This window comes from Macrobrachium rosenbergii, chromosome 55, assembly GCF_040412425.1.
Source record: "Macrobrachium rosenbergii isolate ZJJX-2024 chromosome 55, ASM4041242v1, whole genome shotgun sequence".
Lineage (NCBI taxonomy): Eukaryota > Metazoa > Arthropoda > Malacostraca > Decapoda > Palaemonidae > Macrobrachium > Macrobrachium rosenbergii.
Window position 1 is genome coordinate 35,886,124 of NC_089795.1, and position 20,000 is coordinate 35,906,123.

The 20,000-nt window shown below is 39.0% G+C and overlaps 1 protein-coding gene and 1 non-coding gene across 2 annotated transcripts in view; both read right to left on the minus strand.

Moving 5' to 3' along the window:
- LOC136835961 (kinesin-like protein Klp98A) overlaps positions 1-10,377 on the minus strand; it is a 130,418-nt gene extending 120,041 nt beyond the window's left edge. The window contains 1 exon segment of the mRNA XM_067099864.1: positions 10,019-10,377. Coding sequence (XP_066955965.1) covers positions 10,019-10,065 — 47 coding nt within the window. The 5' untranslated portion in view covers positions 10,066-10,377.
- On the minus strand, positions 6,354-6,460 carry LOC136835993 (U6 spliceosomal RNA). Its single transcript, XR_010852330.1, has one exon. It is a non-coding gene; the product is annotated as a U6 spliceosomal RNA (small nuclear RNA).
- Positions 10,378-20,000: the final 9,623 nt, after the last annotated feature.

Consider the following 20,000-nt stretch of genomic DNA (forward strand, 5'->3'; position numbering starts at 1 on the left):
GACTTAAGCTATATATATAACTACCAGGGAAGTTAGATGTTTAAAACTGCAAGGTTAAGCTAAGGTTTGGGGTAGGCCACCACAGGATCTGTTAGTACGGATAAGCTTGAGATGACCAAAATATATAGAAGAATGTGTATATAAGAAAAAATTCTCTGTTTAAAGTTTCCATCAATGATGTAAATTAAACAAAATCTGTAAATACTAAATACAACTCTGGGAGCAGCATCATACACCAATTTCTGGCCAGACATATATTTTTCTGCTTACCTTGCATTCTATGCAAATTTTTACAGTTAGGGTATGAGGGAGCATATAGCTCATTCATATTTCCCCTACGCCTATATCTAAGAATTATGTGGCTCATATTTCTCCTACACCAATATCTAAGGATTATGTGGCGACCACAGTGAGAAACTGTTTCATTATGTCCTTTGGTGTTATTAAATTTAATCTAGGCAAATAACTAATTTTAGTTATGTATACAATTGACAAAATAAAGTATCAAAATGCTCGCTTTTGACCGTTTGCATGAAAATTCTCTTCAGCTGACTGAATAAAAACACTACATGTTTTCTTAAACAGATAACAATTGACGAATTTTTGTAACAGTCTGGAAAACCATCGAACAATCTCTCATTTTAATTATGAAGTGGCAGTCATGTAATGGCCATTTCCCCGTATCTGAGTGCCAGACATTGTGATCTTAACTGCTGCTGCTCGTTCATACACTGCTCATTAGTGGTAACCAGGTGATTAGTAGGCGATGAACAACCACTGCCTCTTCGACAACCTGTGCAGGGAGAGATGAGGAAGACACACAGTATCAGGGGCCTCAAAAAGCTGCTTTAAATCTAAATTTATGGAATGACACACTAGCCAGTCTGTGTGCCTGTCTTCCAGAGTAAAGGCTTTAATGCCACCTAATGTATATTGCAAATATTTATCAAAGCACCCTCCACTACTCTTCTATGACCTGCTTAACTACTTCTGTACTGTATATAGTTTTAGCTCCCTCCCAATCTATGACGTGATCATTCTCCCAATACTGTTTAGCAATGGTGCTGTTTTGAGTGCGGTCCCCCCTAACCAATTTTTTATGCTCTAGTAGTCTTATGTCACTCACCATACCTGTCTCCCCAAAATAAAATAAATCAAAATAGAATATACCCTAAATCACTAAATACTGTGGCTATTGTCCTTAGTGAAATTTTTATTTTATTGAATTTTTGTATGTGTAGGCTACTTAAACACCACCTTTTGTTACAGCATAACTGAGCTGTTGTTTTTAACCTCTTGTGTGGTTAAAAACAAAGGAAAGTCCGTGAAGTGTTACAGAACCTTCAATGATAATTCAATAAGATAATAATCAAAGTACTGAGTCCAGGGTATATTCTAAAAAATAAAGCTCTGTAATTTAGTTCAGATCAAGCCCAAAAAAAGCGGGTGGGACTTTTGTAAAAACAGCACCATTCAAACATGTTGGGAGAATGTTTACATCATGGATATTTAATCATAAATATAAATATTTACAGCCTGTTTTCTGTTCCCTGGCTTTGCCACTAACTTGGGGATAACTAATAACTCGCTCGGCGCTGTTAACCGACGAGCTCCGTCCGCGTAAGCAGAAATCGGTGCCACTGCTAAGCAAAGATCGGCGCCATTAAGCGAAGATTGGCACCGCTAACAGGAGATCGTCCAGTTAATCCAGTGGTATAGACAAGCACTGTAAAACCAGATTGCCATAAGTGCATCCGCCATCTCTGGAACTGCCAGTACATTAGATGGCAATAAAGCCTTTACTCAAGAAGACAATCATACAGTCTGTCATTCCATAAAATGATATTTTAATGATAAAATAAAGTTTGTTCCCATTCCTGGTTCTCCGAGGGGAATTTCTGGGCGGAGAGAAGACCGGTCAGGTGGTTAATCCATACTAAACGCCTGGGGCTAATGGTATCACCAGAACCATTCCATTTCTATTCAGGGCAGACTAACGCACTGTCTCTGAGGGAGGAGGGAGGGCAATATAAATATATATATCTGCCAGGATGCTGAACAAACTTTTATTTTATCATTAAAATATCATTTTGTTCATGAGACTTACCTACCAGACCTGGAGCTATATATAACTGGCTACCACCTTTGGAGGTAGGGAGCAGCCAAAGAATGGGAAAAAACCAATTATTGGTAAAATTATTTGGTTCATATCTGATAGCTGGCTGACTGAGTGGTTACTGTCACTCTAGTCTGCCTTCTGCTTTACTAGGAACCCCAGTGGTAGTGCCCTATCAGCTGGAGACTAGATGATCTGTCAACAGGGCGTGACCACAATGTGACTTCCATCATGCCCATACAAAGGACAAAGAGCATTACTAACCACCCCTAACCAACACCTAAAGCATTAGTTTGTGACTCCTGGGAAGACTGCCTCAGTAGTCGACCCAACAACCACAAAACACAATTAAAAGGGATAGGATCAGAGTTACCCCTTGTCCCCAAGGTTGCTGAAGCAGCAATGTCCCCAGCGAAAAGCAATTTTAAATATGCTACCTAAACATCTTGCCAAGAGTGTGAGGCAAACACTGGGGTGACTTCGCCAAAATGGCACCTAAAAATGTCACTGGTACCATATTTTTCTTGAACGCCACATGGGTAGCAAGCTGCCCTCACCTCGTGAACTCGTTAACTCTCAACAACGAAGTTGACCAAGTCACAACTAGAGTGTCTTTCGTCCTTAATGGCGTCCTAATGAAGGAATGCCAGTGCATTCTTCGAGCATAAACTTTAACTGGTTGCCTCACAGAACACCATAAAACAACAATGGACCACGGTGTCCTGTGTTCTTTTATCCTAGTACTTGAGATCTAACTGGACATAGAACTCCCTCAGGTTCCTGTCCAATAAGGTCTGCCAAACCTTCCTTTCAAAGTGTCTAGGCCAAGGGTTAGAAGACCTATCATTCTTAGCCAGAACTTAGGGCTTAAAGAATAGACAGCATTGTGTTCCTTGAAAGCCCACATGAGATGCCTGAACTTCGCTCACTCTCTTCAGGGGAATGCCGTTTTCAGTAACATCCTTAAGAGATGCAGAGTGGAGGACTCAAAGACTAAACATCAAAAAACTTGAGCATTACGTCAGGTTCAAGCAGGAATGCTGAGGATGGGGGACGTCTTGGAAAAACTCATCAAGATCGTGGAGGTCCTTATTGTCGACAAATCTGTCCCTCTGTGTCTGAGGCCACAATCGATTGCTCCGATAACACTTGATGAGTCTGGAACTGCTATATCGGTTTTTTCTCTTAGGGAGAAAATCCACAACCCATCTGGCTCACAGTGATAGAGGAGAGGAAAAGCCGGGGACTAGTCTGACACAACCTTTGAAGGTTGCTCACTTCGCTAGATATATCCTTGGATGAAGAACTTCTGGCTCTGCGATGGCCCGTGCCTGGCCAGAAAAACCCCTTGGCTCTGACCAAGTTTCGATAGTCTGAAAGCAGTCAGGTTCAGGGGGAGGCCAAGATATCTCGTGAAGTGGGTTTGTATGAGCAGGTCTTCTCTCATAGGAAGGGTCTCGGGCGTCTACCAGCCAGAGAAACTCAAGCCCAGTGGCTCGAAGGGCAACCATGGGGATCGAGTCATCTCGTCCCTTGTGGAACGCATGAACGTGTCTTCTCCCAGAATTTTAGAGCGGGAAAAGGACGTAAACATCTGTTCCGACCAATCCCCGAGGAAGAAGCAACTATCGCAACTGCCCCAGGGTCAGTACAGATGGGCTTTACAGAGGAAGAGCCTGGCTGTTCTTGAGTCGTGGAAATATCACAAGATGGCGACCCCAGGTTTTGCAAAAATCTTGGCAAACCTCCTGATGAAGGTGTCATTCCTTTGTCCAGGAGTTGATGGCAAACAGAGCAGCTCTCTCGGGAAGAGAGAGGAGGATCCTCTGCAACAAAACATCCTGAGAATCGAAATATTGCTGATCATGGGACCTGAAATAATCTCTCTTGCAAGGCTGAACAGGGAACAAGTATTGTCCGAGTTGCTAGAACTACGATTGCAAACTTTCCCTGGTTGGGCGAGCTAAAAGATAGCCCAAATCTTTGAAAGTCGATGCCAAAGGACACCTGTTCCTCTCTCAGGTTCTAACACTTTCTCTCCCTCTGAGTGTTGCCCCCAAACCTGTTGAAGGACCCGTCAGGAGAAACAGCACTAGGTTGGGTTCAAGCCGCAGGGAGATCCTTTCTTGCAATTTCGTTGGATCGAGCCACCACCACAGATCCTCTTTATGCAAGGAAAATTCTCAATCCTCTTTCAAGTCTTCCTTGCTGTCAGTTCTCCAACAAAAGAACTGAAGAATAGGATGCAGACTCCCAGAAAACAAACTTCTCCAGCGAGAAATGAGCCCCAGCAGACTCATTCCTTCCTTCACCTAGCATGTTTCCTTTTCCAAGAAAGCCCCACCGACTTTTTCGTATAGAAGTTGCCGTTCTTGGGAGGAGGCGGCTATAAGATCCACAGAAGAAGATCTGAATTCCCTTCCCAATGGACAGTGAGGGGATCAGCTGCGACCTCCACAGACCAGAAGTCCCAGGGACTTCACGAGTGTTGCATCCTGGGGTCAACTGAGGTCCTCCAGATCCTTCCAGGACGACGCTCGAATCAACCAGTCGTCCAAGTAAGTGAGAACTGGCGTGCGACAGAATGCAACTGATCGCTGCGTTTTTCATGAGGCGTGTAAACACCCTCGGGCAAATGTGGCGCCAGATTAGCATCTGGTGTTCCCTGGCGGTCAACCATCAAGTTCTGACCAGACCCAACGTTGCCTCTGGAAGAAGCTGATCGGGCGGGGACAGGTGTTTTCAGGAATGGTATGGCCGTTGTGCAGAGTCCAAAGCAGAGGCTGAACTGGGAGTCTAGTCCCCCAAGACAACCTGAGATGGTCACCGAGCATTGGATGAATTGGGCGTGAAGATAAGTATCTTGGAGATCCAGGCTCATACCATCAATCCCCGGGATGAAGGCTGGCTCACTGGAAATATTGACTGGGGGTCTCCATCTGAACTTTTCCTTCCGGACCAAGTTGTTCGGCCTGTTGACGTCCAAGTCGGTCTCAGCCTACTGAAAGTTTGGACTAGGGACAATCTGTAGTAAAATCCGGGAACACCGTCCAATATCTGTTCCACTGCTCTCCTGCTCGAACATCTGTTGAGCAGAAATTCACTCTGTTTGACAGGAAGGGTCTCCTTAGGGAAACAAAAACAAAAGAGAAACAAAAAGAGACAGAAGGGAATCAAGTAACCTCTCCCCAACAGTAGTTTTCAGGACCAAACGTCTGCCCTGCTCTTTCCAGGCTTGTGTGCAAAATGAAGCCTGGTTGCAAGGTCTGGAGATGAAAAGGAGTCACTTGCTGACTCTCTTGGAAGTGACATTCCTTGGAAAAACTCTTTCTCGTGAAGCGGGTCTCATGTTGCTTCCATGGAAGGCCCCTTTAATTGAGGCAAACATTTGCTTTCGTTTACTTTTTGTACATTGAGATCGGTGCAAGCGTTATGAAGGAGATGCAGTTTGAATGACGGCGATAACTGGTTTTGAGAAAAACGATATTTTGCTTCTCTGTATTTATTTTCTGCCTTACACAGTTTATGTTTTATGAACATAATGAAAAAGCAGTCAAAAATAGACCTGCAAAGTAATATAACTTCCCTAAATGAACAAGTGTCAAGCAACCTGCGGCTGAGTTGGCGCGGTCGCCGTTTACTTAGTCAGCTCTGAGCTGCTACTGACTGACTGCCACTGACTGCCCTGCGGCATTTCTGTCTTTTAAACTGAGGAACTATGTCCACAGGGTTGCCTGGATCGCATTAGAAGTGATTTCATAGCTAAAGTCGATTACCACCAGGATATACTGACAATATCATTACATTATATGAAAAATGTAATTTGACTATGATGCGTTGCTGTTTTGTTTATAACTCTAACTTTGTGGCGAACTTTTAAATAAAACTTTCTGAAGATAGTCAGGATATGTATGATGCCATATAAAAATATCCCAGAAAATTTGATTTCCGATTTTTCGTCAAACGCTCCCCTTAAGACAAAGACAACTGCGAAGGTGGAGAGATGAGGTTGAAAAGTCTCCGGAAACAGATCGCCTAAGAAAAAAGCCGAATCTGATAATCAGAGGAAGAAGACATGAAAAAGTTTCTCTTCATACAAAGGCTGTGACGAAAGAGGATGTTCTTCCGACTGGTGGAGTCTTGAGTGAGTGGTGAAAGTAGTTCGATTCGCCGATCCACGTGGCGGGAACTCCAAGAGAACGAAGAAGTCTCAACTGGAAATGAGGCATAGTAAACATAAAAAATGTGAACCTTCCACGATTAGCGTGTCATCCTTGCGCAAGGCCATGCTAATCTTCTGTATGACGTTCCAATTAGGTATATGTACTGCCTCGAAGCAAGTACTGGCTAAAATAAGAAGGACATCAAATGTTGAGGCGGGTAGTTGTGCGACATGAAGAACAACTGGGCGGTGTCAACTGGGACTTGAAGCTATCACGGCAGCGGTGAAAAGCGTCATGGCGTGGCGTGCGAGGCTCCGTGGCAGAGTACTGAAGAGGAGTCTTAGCGTGGTTGATTTGTCATGGCTAGGCGCGCCCGGCAAAAAGGTGAGGCGTGAATTTGAGAAAGAGGAGCAAGGCAGCGCCTGGCAGAAATGAGAAAAGGCCAACACCTCAACTAGGGAAGGCGAATTAGGAAGCCACTAAGCACTCTCTCGGAAACAACGCTCTAGATCGTTCCGAAGCGGACCAAGGTGAAAGTCTGTACCTCTTAACAGGCAGATTCCAAAACCAAGGGTTCTGTTTGAGAGCATCAGCTGTTGTTGCAAACCCAACAAAATCTTACGGCGTTGGAAAGCCACTCTCTCGGGAAAGGGCTGAACTGGAAAAAAGGAAAGGGCGATATACTTCCCCCTTCCACAGGGGAAAAGCTCTAGCCCTTGCCTTAACGCGACAGGGGGTCATCCGTATATTTATCATTCGAAAAACACTTTATTCTCGCTACTGCAGGAATCTTCCACGCAACTTTCGGGAAGAAGTACAAACGTCCGAGAGGAGAGGGCGTGAGCGTCTCCCTCTAAGCTTCTCTTAAGAGGCGAGGATTCAACGAGCTCCAACCCGTGCCCGGAGGGGACGTGAAAGGACGAAAGCAATCCTTCAGGATGCGTGCCTGAGCACGATCCCTGGCGGCCTGGTAGCGTCATCAGGACCTGCCGAACCACCTTCGATTTGAAGCCCCGTAACCCTCATGCGGCTTTCGAAAGTACCCCTCCTGGTCCTGGGAGTTAGGCAGAGGTCAGGCCTAGAGGCATTATAGGGCGATCTAGTACGCCCCTCCACAGAACTAGAGGCACTAGCACTAACACTATACGTTTGGTGCATTCACTTTAGTTTCAAGATTTTGGATCCCACAGCATTGACTCTACGAGCCAAAAACCACCTTCTGGATTAACAAACTACAGGGTTAGTAATAATTTGCTACAGGGTTACTAAAAGGAGAAGAACAACCTGACTGTCCATCTGGGGATGCACTCTAGGAGGAAGATTTCAGGTGTCTCAAGCCTATCACACTCAATGAAAGCATATGGAAGCTGCAATAATTTCTTCCACTCACCCCTCAGACAATCACATTCATGACGATTATCATCATTGAACACCCTTACATATCATACATAAAGAGTGAGGAACTATCAAGAACGAAAGCCTCACCTATTTCACAAGTACTAGCCTGATGGCTGTAAGACATCTTAATTATAAGAAAAGTGAGAGCAAAATAGGAGCTAGGTCCAAAAAGGAATGCCAAGTCAAACCATTTTTAAAGGAGCAAAAACAACCAAAATACTTTAAGTGACAACAATTTCCCGAAATCCAAGTAGCGGAGGAGACTGACAGCAGGTGTTGACAGTCTCAGTGACAGAAAAAATCTGAATTCGGAATGGTTCTGATACCCGCCTCCCATGCGGTGGGAATGGGTACTAACCACCTGACCGGCCACTGCTGTGCAGGAATTACAGTCGACCTTCAAAATACAGCTATAATCCCTGGAAGGAAAAAATATCACTTTATACAAATTGAGATTTAAAGGAATGCCTGACGCAGGTCCCTGATACGTCTTCCTCATCTCTCCCGCTGATACGCCAGTCTAGAGTCGGAAAGAATGTCACTGAAACATCAGACACTATCCAAAGTTCATCACCTACTAACACCTGTAATCACAAATCCTAGCAGACGTGCGAATGAAACATCAGTTAAGATTCTTATTCTTCCTCCTTTCTTCCTTCTTCAATCACTCATTTCATAATTAAATCTGAATGACTGTTCAATTACAAGAGCCATTTCATAATTAAATCTGAATGATTGTTCAATGATATTCCAGAATGTGACAAAAATTTGTCAATTATTAACTTTTTAAGAAATACACAAATTTTTATTTAGTTGGCTGAAGAGGACTGTCGTGCAAATGGTCAAAAGCTCCCATCTTAATCATTTTGTATTTTGATAATTAAAGTCTTGCTCAAATACATAACTGTGGATTTTTACTTATCATTTCTGGTCACAGTGCAGTATAGTGAAGCACCATAAATAACTAAATTGTCTCGAGCAAATTGCATTTTTCTTATCAGCCCTTGTATCATACCATACATTAATACAAATTATCTGACTAGCTAATAAAGCTTACCCTACCCCCAAAGGTTGAATGCACACTGTACTGTATACCCATTCAGCCTCATTTCAGCAGGTAAAAGACAAGATTTGATGGGGGGGTTGGGGGTTGATATGAACATCACTTTATCATTCTTCCTTCCCACCAACCAACTATACCTTCTGGCTCACTTGCCAGACAATTTGGCTATGTAAATAGCCTCCTGCCCTTGGTAAAACTGATACCAAGACCTGGTTCCCGCCAATCAGCGACCTTAATATTCACCACCTTTTGCTTGTGTTTTTACGTTCATGGCTTTTATTTGTTTTTATTATATTTACCGTCTATTAGTTATTTCTTAACGTTCATTCATAAAGGGCTGGTAATAAATGCAGCGCACATTTTGAACAGACTTATAGATCCAAACTACAGAGGAATGGTAGTTGACTTAGTTTTACCCTTCCCTTTACCTTCAGTAATTGGTAAAAGTTCGTTTCCGGTCCAAACTCCAATTCCATATGAGGGCTATATAGCACTAAAGTGATTCATCTACACTGTTTCGCTGTGTTTAGTACTAGCCCCTGGGGGATCAAATGTATTTCACTGTGTTTAGTACTAGCCCCTGGGGGGGTCAAATGTCCCTAAGTGTATTTCGCAAAATTGAAACTTAGAAAAAAATCCTCAATCATTTACATGTATTTTATATTTTATTGTGATAAATATTAGTTTGCAAGAATTATGTATAAAGATAATTTATTTCATTTTATTACGAAGATTCGAAAGATATAATAAAAAACCGAGTAGGGATGTTCGGACCGGAAACGAACATTATCCCAGTAATTTAGGTAGAACCTATGCCTAGGTTAAGTTAGGCTAAGCAGCAGGCCTTGGCCTGGATGGGAAACAAGAGTACATCCAAAACTCAGCGCAGGTGTTGCTCATATTCCTAGGCTAGGCCTAGCCTGTAGGCCTACCAAATAAGGAAGTCTACAAACTTAGCCGCTAAACATTAGGAAAAATTAATATGCCTGCCAGAATTAAGTCTACAAACTAACCTAGCAAAGCCTATGAATACCCATTAAGCATAGCGTAACCTTAGGTATAAGCTCTAGGTATAGGCCTAGGCCTAGTTGATAAGCTTACACTATCAATTAACGCTCCTATCCCATATTCCAGAAGCTACGGAAAGTGGTCTAGGCCTGATGTAGTCTGCGGTACGTCCTTTCGACGTAGGCCTAAACATGGCAGCCCAGTCTAGGATCAACCTTGTGACCCAATGACGAAGCTACTAGTGACATATTCCGAAGGTCTTGGTCTTACCTTTGATTAAACGGTCGAACACGCACTGCAACTTTGACTGAAGCCATTATTCATAACATTATCACAGCCTTACGATGAACATGAACATTCTAGGAAAGAACAACGTCGAAGGTGGTAAGTTCGGATGACATTAGAAGCCGAGCCTTTTATTTACAAAATGGTTAAAAACAAACCACGTCTTAATAGAGACATTAGGGACGATAAGACGACGGAGTCACGTTACTCAGAAATAAGGGACAAATTTTTGAGTCACCGATAACGCTTGTGAACAGTTTAATACGAATAAAGGTTCTCCTTTTAATTTTTTTTCTATCTCAAATCAGCAGCAGCTCTCTCTTTCACTACAAGAGCTCTCGACTGATGTTGCTTGATATTCGTCAAAGGGGATACTGAGTTCATTCTCATTCTTGACGTTAGTCCTAGAACGTGTTAATCATGAAAAATACAACTCATAATTAGTCAAGAGCGTCCAGGGTTTATAGAGATTTATGTTTGTGGGGCACGTACACGAATAATGTATCCATATGTGCATTATTCCATTTTCTTTCGTGAACACTACCGAAAATGTCAAAAACTTTTTTTTCTTGAGATTCCTCGTGTCTATGTAGTTAGCTTATTTTTTACCCGAGATTTTGCATAAACATCGCCGAGAGTCATTGTAGTATAGTCATTATCATTAGTCCTTCTCTTTCAGGAATAAATAACCGCATGCATTTCCTTTTACAACAATCCATCTATTTGCTTATATATGGAAACCCTCTTATCGTCCCTCATTTGGTTCATTGGGAGCCCCTCCCCCTTTTTTCACGGTCATAGTTAGTTTATAGTTTTATTGAAAAACTTCCCCATCAGTGTCATAGCCCTTTCCAGATGGATAAGCGTTTGGTTTCTTCCTGAATCACTCCAAGTGTTCACACCTCTCCAGTTCCCCGGGCAACTTATTGAATAGTCTAGAGGTTATTTGCTTAAGTTTCTCTTCCAACTTCACTCTTGCATCTTAGCCCCATCAGTCAAGTTTAAGCAATGTCCTTTCCCTATCCTGTAATTATTCTTTCACTTGTATACGATTCGAATAGCTCTTTAATAAGTTTAGTCGTGCACTGTTTAAGCTATAAAATATCTTTGATAATTGATTCCTGCTTTGATTTTTAGCCAGTGAAGCACGATTTAGATGGGCGTGACCGCATCACGCTGTCTTTCGTTAATATTGTGGCTGATTCATTGACTGAGTCATGTAACTTCTTCAATAAATTACTTGGCAGACTAGTACAAGAAGTTACGTTTATCCAGTTTCAGGGCACACAGTTTTTTACAGACATTTTAACAGTTCATATTTAAATGTTCTTTTACTTTTCCAGGATGAACATGACATTTTTCATTATATTTAGTATCTGTTTCACCGCAGTGAGGTGCTCCCCCCACCATTACTCTAAAGCATTATCAGTAGTTTTACTATTTAGTGCATGTTATTTAGTTTCAGATTTCTTATATCAAGTTTTCTAGCGTTTTTATGTCAGAGATATAAATAATTTAGTGTTGTTGTTTATTTTCAGTATATTAACTTTCGTTCATCCAGTTTTTACATCCTCCATTGTAGTTTGTATATTTTGTACATAGTATATTTTCTTAAAAGTAAGATTTTACTCCTTGATAATTTGACATCGTATTTATGCCAAATAACGTAGGTCACAGAGCACTGCCTCAGGTCACACCTGTTAATAATATTTTTTGTAAACCTACAATTTCTTGATTTACACCTTGAGAGTTCTGCAAGAAAAAAAACCCTCCAAAATGATTTTCAATGTAGCCTATTGTCTGCAACCCATGTCAAGTCTAAGTCTTGTGTCGTCTATCGTAAACTGCAGGATCAAATGTTGCATCAAGGTTTAATAATACTGTACGGCATTAGCACTGGGTATTTGCAGTCATCACTGGATTGCTAATGGCTGCTTATCACAGACGCCATGTGTCTTGGTGAAGTGAATTTTCTCTGATGGCTGGTAGATCATCCAGCCAAAAATTTCATGTTCCAAGATAACCGACAAGCTGCAGATGTCCTCCTCTGTCTCATACAAAAGATGTTTTCTGTAACATGTTGCATTTAGCCTACTCACAAAGATGCCCACACACATGCACACGCACACGCATTCACACACACACATACGCTCACACACACAAACATCGTATATGGCCACAATAAAATTAAATCCACGGAGCGCAGGATCTTTCACCTATGCTCTGAGGCCTTTTCAATTTTGCCGTAAAGGCAAAAGAACTTGCCCGCCATTGTTTCAGTTTCCTCATGGCCATGCGCATTGTTTGTGATTTATATCCCCTCGATACAAGATAATATATATATATATATATATATATATATATATATATATATATATATATATATATATATATATATATATATATATGTGTGTGTGTGTGTGTGTGTGTGTGTGTGTGTGTGTGTGTGTGTGTTTTGTGTGTGTGTATTCCCTCAACAATATATATATATATATATATATATATATATATATATATATATATATATATATATATATATACATACATATATAACTTGTATATAAATCACTGTAACTATGGTGGGCAAGATCTTTTGCCTTTAAGGCAAAATTGAAAATGCCTCAGAGTTAAGGTGAAAGATCCTGCGCTCCCTTGTTATACATACACATACACACATACAAATTGTAGAAATGACCAAGCTTGCCCTAGAAATGGTGAAAATTACAAATCAAATGAATGTGCTAGCAGCATCTTCAAGAGTAAAAATTGTGTAAAGAAAGGCCATAGCGATACTAAACATAAAACATATGATGTCTAAGCGATGTCAGGCAGGGCAGCCGATCGAGACTACAGGTCTACCCCAAAGCCAAATCAAAAGTCCTTCAAAAGAAGGCATCGTGCTTACCCCATACAAAAATGGGAAAAATGCACGTTAAAAGAAGAAGAAGATGGCAATAAGTGCACAGTATATAAAGAATATTTATCAGAGGTGAAAAATAATACGGACCATGGCTTTGACTAATAATCTTCTATGCAATTTAATAAACATACAGTCCGCAGGAAATAAAACTAACACTATTAGAAATCTGATAAATGATCACAATCTAGATATATGCATGCTAACGGAGACTTGGCTAAGCAATAATGTAAGCGATTTCTCTAAAGTAAATGAAATGCGCCAAGGTCTCACAACTTTTACCATGTACCGAGAGAAAAAAACGGTGGTGGAGTGGGAATCTTTGCCAAAAAAGTGTACAAAGTATCTATGATGAACCAAAATGTGTTCAGTACATTTGAATACATAAACACCAAAATTACACACATAAACAAACACATGCAAATCATAACAGTTTATAAACCACCAAGCACAAGTAAGAGATTATTCCTAGATGAATTCAATGACTTCCTCGACTTGTTAGCTGATATCAAAAACATATTGATTTGTGGTGACTTCAACCTGCATCTGGATGATAATGATGACAAATATGTCAAAGACTTTATAGAGCTACTTGAAAGCCACGACCTCGAAAATGTTGTGCACAAACCTACATCAGTATGGAACCAAACGTTTGACCTATAGTGATACAAAACAAAAACAACGAGATTGTGAATGACGTACAGGTTGAGCCTGAATGCGTGATATCTCCAATACATAAACTAATTATATTTATGTAAATATCTGGAAAGGTTATACACTGAAAAAACTATCACTTACAGAAACAAAACCAACTTTAAAGCTGATGGATTTATTGATGAAAGCTTAAAGAAAATAAGAGAAAAGAACCAGAAGTGTAGGTGTAATTTGGGGAATACCTTGACAGGCGACCAAGTGTGTGTAAGCTGTTTTACATTCTATAGCAAAAGTGTATTGGAGTCAAGCTACAACGATAAATGTCCAGAAGTAACAAGGCAAATAACAGTTAAAGAAAATGCCAAATGGTTCAACAGTGAATTACGCGAAGCTAAGAAAAAGAAAATAAAAATGGAAGTTCTATGGAAAAGATCGAAAGAATCAAGAAGCAGTGGAAATTGGTCACTGTATAAAACAGCTAGAAATCATTACAACAACTTGATTATGAAAACTAGGAAAACATATTACAATAAAATGTTTAGTGCAGGGAAAAACCCCCCCAAAATACATTACAATTTAGCCGGAATATTGGGACTCAAGAAAGAAAAAGTTCTACCTGACATGACTACTGGCTACAAAAACCTGGCCGACAACTTTGTGAACTACTTTGAAGAAAAATTTGAAAGAATCTGTCATAGTTTAGATAAGGAGATTCCTCCTGATCTCCCGGGGATCGTAATGAGAAATAGCAAGTTCAGTAAGTTTAAAGAACTGAACATGAATGACTGATAAAATGATAAGAAAAGTAAAAAAAAACACCTATTGTGAAAATGACCCGTTTCCCATAAGTGATATTAAAGAGGCAAAAAACTTTGATCAGTTGCGGGAGCTATATTTTGATATTGTCAACATGAGTCTAGCACAGGCATCTTTCCCAAATAGTGAAAAGCTTGCTTGTATAAAGCAGGCCTATAAAGGAAAAGGTGACAAAGAAAATGTAAGCTTCTATAGACCAATATCGAACCTATCGTACTTATCAAAACTTATAGAAACGGAAGTTCACAAACAAACATGGAAACACTTGAAACAGCTCAATGTCATACCTGATGATCAGTCAGCATACAGAAAAAACCACTCAACAGAGACTGCACTGTGTGCAATTATAAATGATATATGGTAGAAATTATAGCAAATGGAAAATGTGGCATCCTGGTTATGTTGACCTAAGTGCAGCAATTGACACAGTTGACCACAATCTACAGCTTGAAGACCAAGACCTGAGAGCAGTAGGCATCGAAGATGACGTGCACAAATGGTACAAAAGGTACTTAGAAATATGAAGGTTACAGTGGTTATATCAAATGTGAAATCAGAAAAGAAAAGCCTTACAAAAGGAGTGCCCCAAGGCAGCGTTCTGGGTCCACTGCTATTTGGCATTTACGCAATCGAATTATCTAGAATTCTAAATAAGCACAAGGTTAAGTATAAACTGTATGCTGATGATACCCAGTCCTATTTTCCTGTCGAAACGGTAGAAGACACCATTAGTAAAATTGATGCAATAATGAAAGATGTAAAAAAATGGATGTCGGCGAAGAAATTGAAACTTAATGAAGACAAAACGGAGTGTATGCTATTTGGATCTGACAGGGCACCACGAAAATATGAACAGTTCAAAAGAATAACTTTTGGTTCGTCAACAATAAATATTGTAGCAACAGTGATGAACTTAGGAGTATTTATTGATAATAAAATGTCGACGAAGAACCATATATTGCAAATTACAAAAACCTGTAACTATCATATTAGAAACATTGCATTTATTGAAAAATACCTAAACGAAGATATTCTGAAAAACTGCAATTTGCAACCAAATACTTTCGAGGCTTGACTACTGCAACGTTATATACTACGGTCTCCCTAACTACCTACTAAGAAAATTGCAAGGAGTACAAAATAGAGCCGCCAGGTTAATAAAAGGTCTACGTTCCCGTGACAGAATAACCCTAGCACTAATTGAGCTACATTGGCTACCAGTAAAAGCTAGAATAGAGTATAAAATACTACTTACAGTTTTTAAAGCACTAAAATATGATGAACCAACATATCTGAGAAATTGCTTAAGCTTCTTTAGACCCGAAATGAATATTGTAATCAGACATGCAAGTGAAGCTTATAGGCTATTTGAACCTAGATCAAATTGTAAGTCAGGCGAGAGAGCATTTGAACACTGTGCACCAAGACTATACAACAAAATACCGCCGGAAGTGAAGAGCATACAAGAAGAATGCAAATTTAAAAAGGAACTAATGACTCTCCTAGTCTACAGGAGCTACGATACTGACGAGAAAACACTGAAAGACAATTATAAAATATAAGAAGCACCTTATTTCGAAAACGTACAAGGGCCCGCCCGAGAGGGAATTATCCCTGTGGAGGGCTGTACATAAAACCAAACAAAGTGAACACACACACAAACATAAAGGTATATGTATGTATACATACACACACGCACATATATCTACTGTATATATATGTATGTATGTATATATATATATATATATATATATATATATATATATATATATATATATATATATATATATAATATATCAACATTCACCACGCGAAGTGATGATAATCAAAATATGTTGTTTACAATATTAATGCTGTTTTTATGGACCGTTTAAATGATACAGAAAACTGTTAAATTACACGCGCAAACACATACACCTATATATACTTATACATACATATACATATATATTGAGAGAAAGAGAGACGTGTGTGTGTGTATGGGGTGTAGTTACAGTTATTTGTAATGTATCTTTGTCTGATGTAGACAACGTTCATTAAGTGATAGTACTCTATTCTCACTACAATTAAAATATGAAATATTATATTTATCAGTTATTACTCGCAAGTTCCTTATTGTGTATTACTTTCACTTCTGAAGAACTTATTTTCAGTTTAAATAGCACAAGTTATAAGCTTTCCTTTGGGCTCTATTAATATGAATTCCGTTATATTTTCATTGTTTTCAGTTTTTTTCTGCTCTGCGACCAATTTTGCCTTTCATTAAGTTCCTTAATTTAGTCATATTATCTTCCATAGTCTGGGACTGCTAAACAAAGGCGCTACGCGGAGTGTAAAACAGTTATCAAAATAACAAATAAAATACGGTTTGCGTATCTGTAAGTCGATCCCTTACCCTGACACTTGCTCGATGCATATTTTTCGTCGACGACAGCTGGCCGAGAGGAGAATTCGCCGAACGGAACCTCGCTAAGGACTTTAGGCGGGACGGACATTTCACCAATCGAATGTTATGATAAGAGAAAATTGCTTTTGTATATGCTTATGGTTAAACGATATAAAAATTTTTTATTGCCAAATAATTCTGAATGGTATTGTCTGGACTTAAAAAATGGTAACACTTCATCTGTTTCTAGAAGGCGAAATAAATATATAATATTAGTAATTACTTCTCTTAGTTTACAACGATAAATATAAAATGTGAAAGTAAACAACAAATCAAGAAATGTAGACTTTTAAGCAAAACCTCCTCTAGGCTGCAGGTGTGTCGGTGAAAGAGCCGTTCGTCCAAACGTCCATTATATATATATATATATATATATATATATATATATATATATATATATATATATATATATATATATATATATATATAGAATATATGTGTATATATACTGTATATATACTGTATATATATATATATATATATATATATATATATATATATATATATATATATATATATATATATATATATATATATATATATATATATGGTGAGAACAAGACATGCTGGAGTAGGAGGCATAATATTTAGAAGTCAACTCATCAATGATGTTGACACATTTAGGTAACTTGGCACAGTCATCAGAAATGCTGGATCTCATGAAAACGAATTTCCTATAAAACATGGCAATCAAAGCGACTTGCATTGCACACTAAGATATATATAGACAATCATTTAGTAGGATCAGTTTTAGTTAATGGGAAGCAATCCTGGTGTGAAAACAGAACCACGCTTTACGATTTTTGAACAGCTCAATAACACATAATAATGACCTCGGGCTAGAACTCGAAGGTTAACTGCTTGAGGGAACTAACTAGTCTTGAATACAATGAAATACAGCGTACAGAACTTCTTGTATTTTTTTCAGCAATTTTCCAAGTAACAGAATTATCAGTTTTTAAAAAAGGGAGGGAAAATAAACCTTAAATGAACAAATATAAAAACGAAATATCTGGAATGGCTATAATGACACCACCCGACTATACCTGGCTTGCAAGAGCAGTCCTACTCCTTGCCTTTCTGTCCCTCAGTGACTGTAGGCAAAGGTAATTTAATAACTTTAACAATGTCCAAAATCATAATTTCGCACGTTAATTCTTTTTTCTTATTCTAAAAAAATTGTCTAAACGCATTCAGTGGCAGCATCCGATTCATTTTTTGTAATAAATGCAAGACTGGCGGTGCAAACCCAACGACCCCAGTCAGCTGGTGACTTTTGCACCACACAGAGGCAGGGATGATAATAACATATTTTCTTTTCCCGCCACCCAGCATGTCCAAAAAAGTGATTTCCTTTGGTCAAAGGAAGGGAGCTCATCTGCCACTCAGAGGCAATTTCCTCCGCCTAGAGGTATAATACTGTATATCTGTACCCAGGCCACTGCCAGCCCCTAGGGCAGGCATTTTCAGGTTGTAAAGCTTTCCACCGCCGTGATAGCAGTCCTCGGTAAATGAGGAATCCTGATTATATAGTTGCTATTGGCCTTAAGTGAGAGAGGCTTATCCGCCTAAGTACTTGCGATTTTAAAGGCAAAAATGCTTTCCGACCTCTCTCGGTAAGATTCTCTGACATCATACGCCTTCGCTAGCCAACAAGCTGACAAAGAGACCGACGCAATTCACGGTCTGAGGGGCTCATGGATACCAATGAAAGGTGCAGCATGTAAAATCAACCTATGAATACCTGAACGAAATAAGTAAAAAAAATTCCTAGACAGAATTTGGGAAAATTTTATGTTCTCAGTTTAACCAAGGTTTAAAAAGCTATCTTATTAAAACGTGACATTGTTATGTTAACCCCAAACAAGTTATGCAATGGTATATGAATTCCTTTGATTTTCTACCTATCTTATTTCAAAGTAGGAATTAAAAAAAATTTTTTTCTAACAAAATACATCAAGTACACAAGCTAAAAACGTTATTAGTTGTAAATTCCACAATGACGCTTAACTCCAATTTTGCTATTTTTTTACTTCTGAAGGCTTTATGTCATTTTGACTACTTTCAATGGTAACAGAATAATCAGTTACTGAATGTACCCCTCAAAAAACAAAACTTTTTATAACTGTCGATATATCAGGTTCAGAGGTTGGCATTCTCAATATGAAAATGTTGAAGTAATAGTTCTTTCATTTAAAACTATTTTTCTTCCGTTTACCTCAGCACTATTCCAAGAAACCTACATAAAGCATATACACCAAAGAACAACTTGAGGAAATATTTCATAATTCCCAATAACAGCAACAAATAACCAAAGGTGGAATAGTACCAACTTTTCAACATGATTTGTTTTACGCTTATTTATTTAAGTGAACGTTTTGATATGGGATGCCCATACATACACAGTACAATATGGCAGCCTGTCTTTTCAATTTGTACTTTCCCAGTGGCTTCAACTAATAAACAAAATCACGCGCTTACTTTTGTGATTTCTTAGTAATATATACACACATATATGCACACACATGTATATATACATATATTTATACAGTATATATAAATATACACACACATGTATACAGTATATATGTATATATATATATATATATATATATATATATATATATATATATATATATATATATGTGTGTGTGTGTGTGTGTGTGTGTGTGTGTATTAGTGTATGTGTGTTTTATTGCCAACGTTTGCTAGGTCTATGACTAGAACTCGAGTTACTGCCCACTAGTCCACCCAGCTGTAAATGGGAACTATTATCAGCTGAGGCTAAGAGACTTGCTGAGAAACTATGAGGACATGGCCTCTTGTTACACACACACACACACACATATATATATACTGTATATATATATATACTGTATATATATATGTGTGTGTGTGTGTGTATTTAACATTAAGCCTTTAACTGCTAATTAATGGATGAACTCCCTATGCAGTAAATCTCCTACAACATTATGTACTACGTACACCTACTCGATGAGGCTCACCAGCATTCTGTTTAACCTTTCACAAACTCCGCATATATTCAAACTTGTCTCGCATGCATTCCCGAGCGCTCTGGATATTAACGCCCTTCTTTTCCAAAATGTCTTTCAAATTGTATATGTCTAACCAAT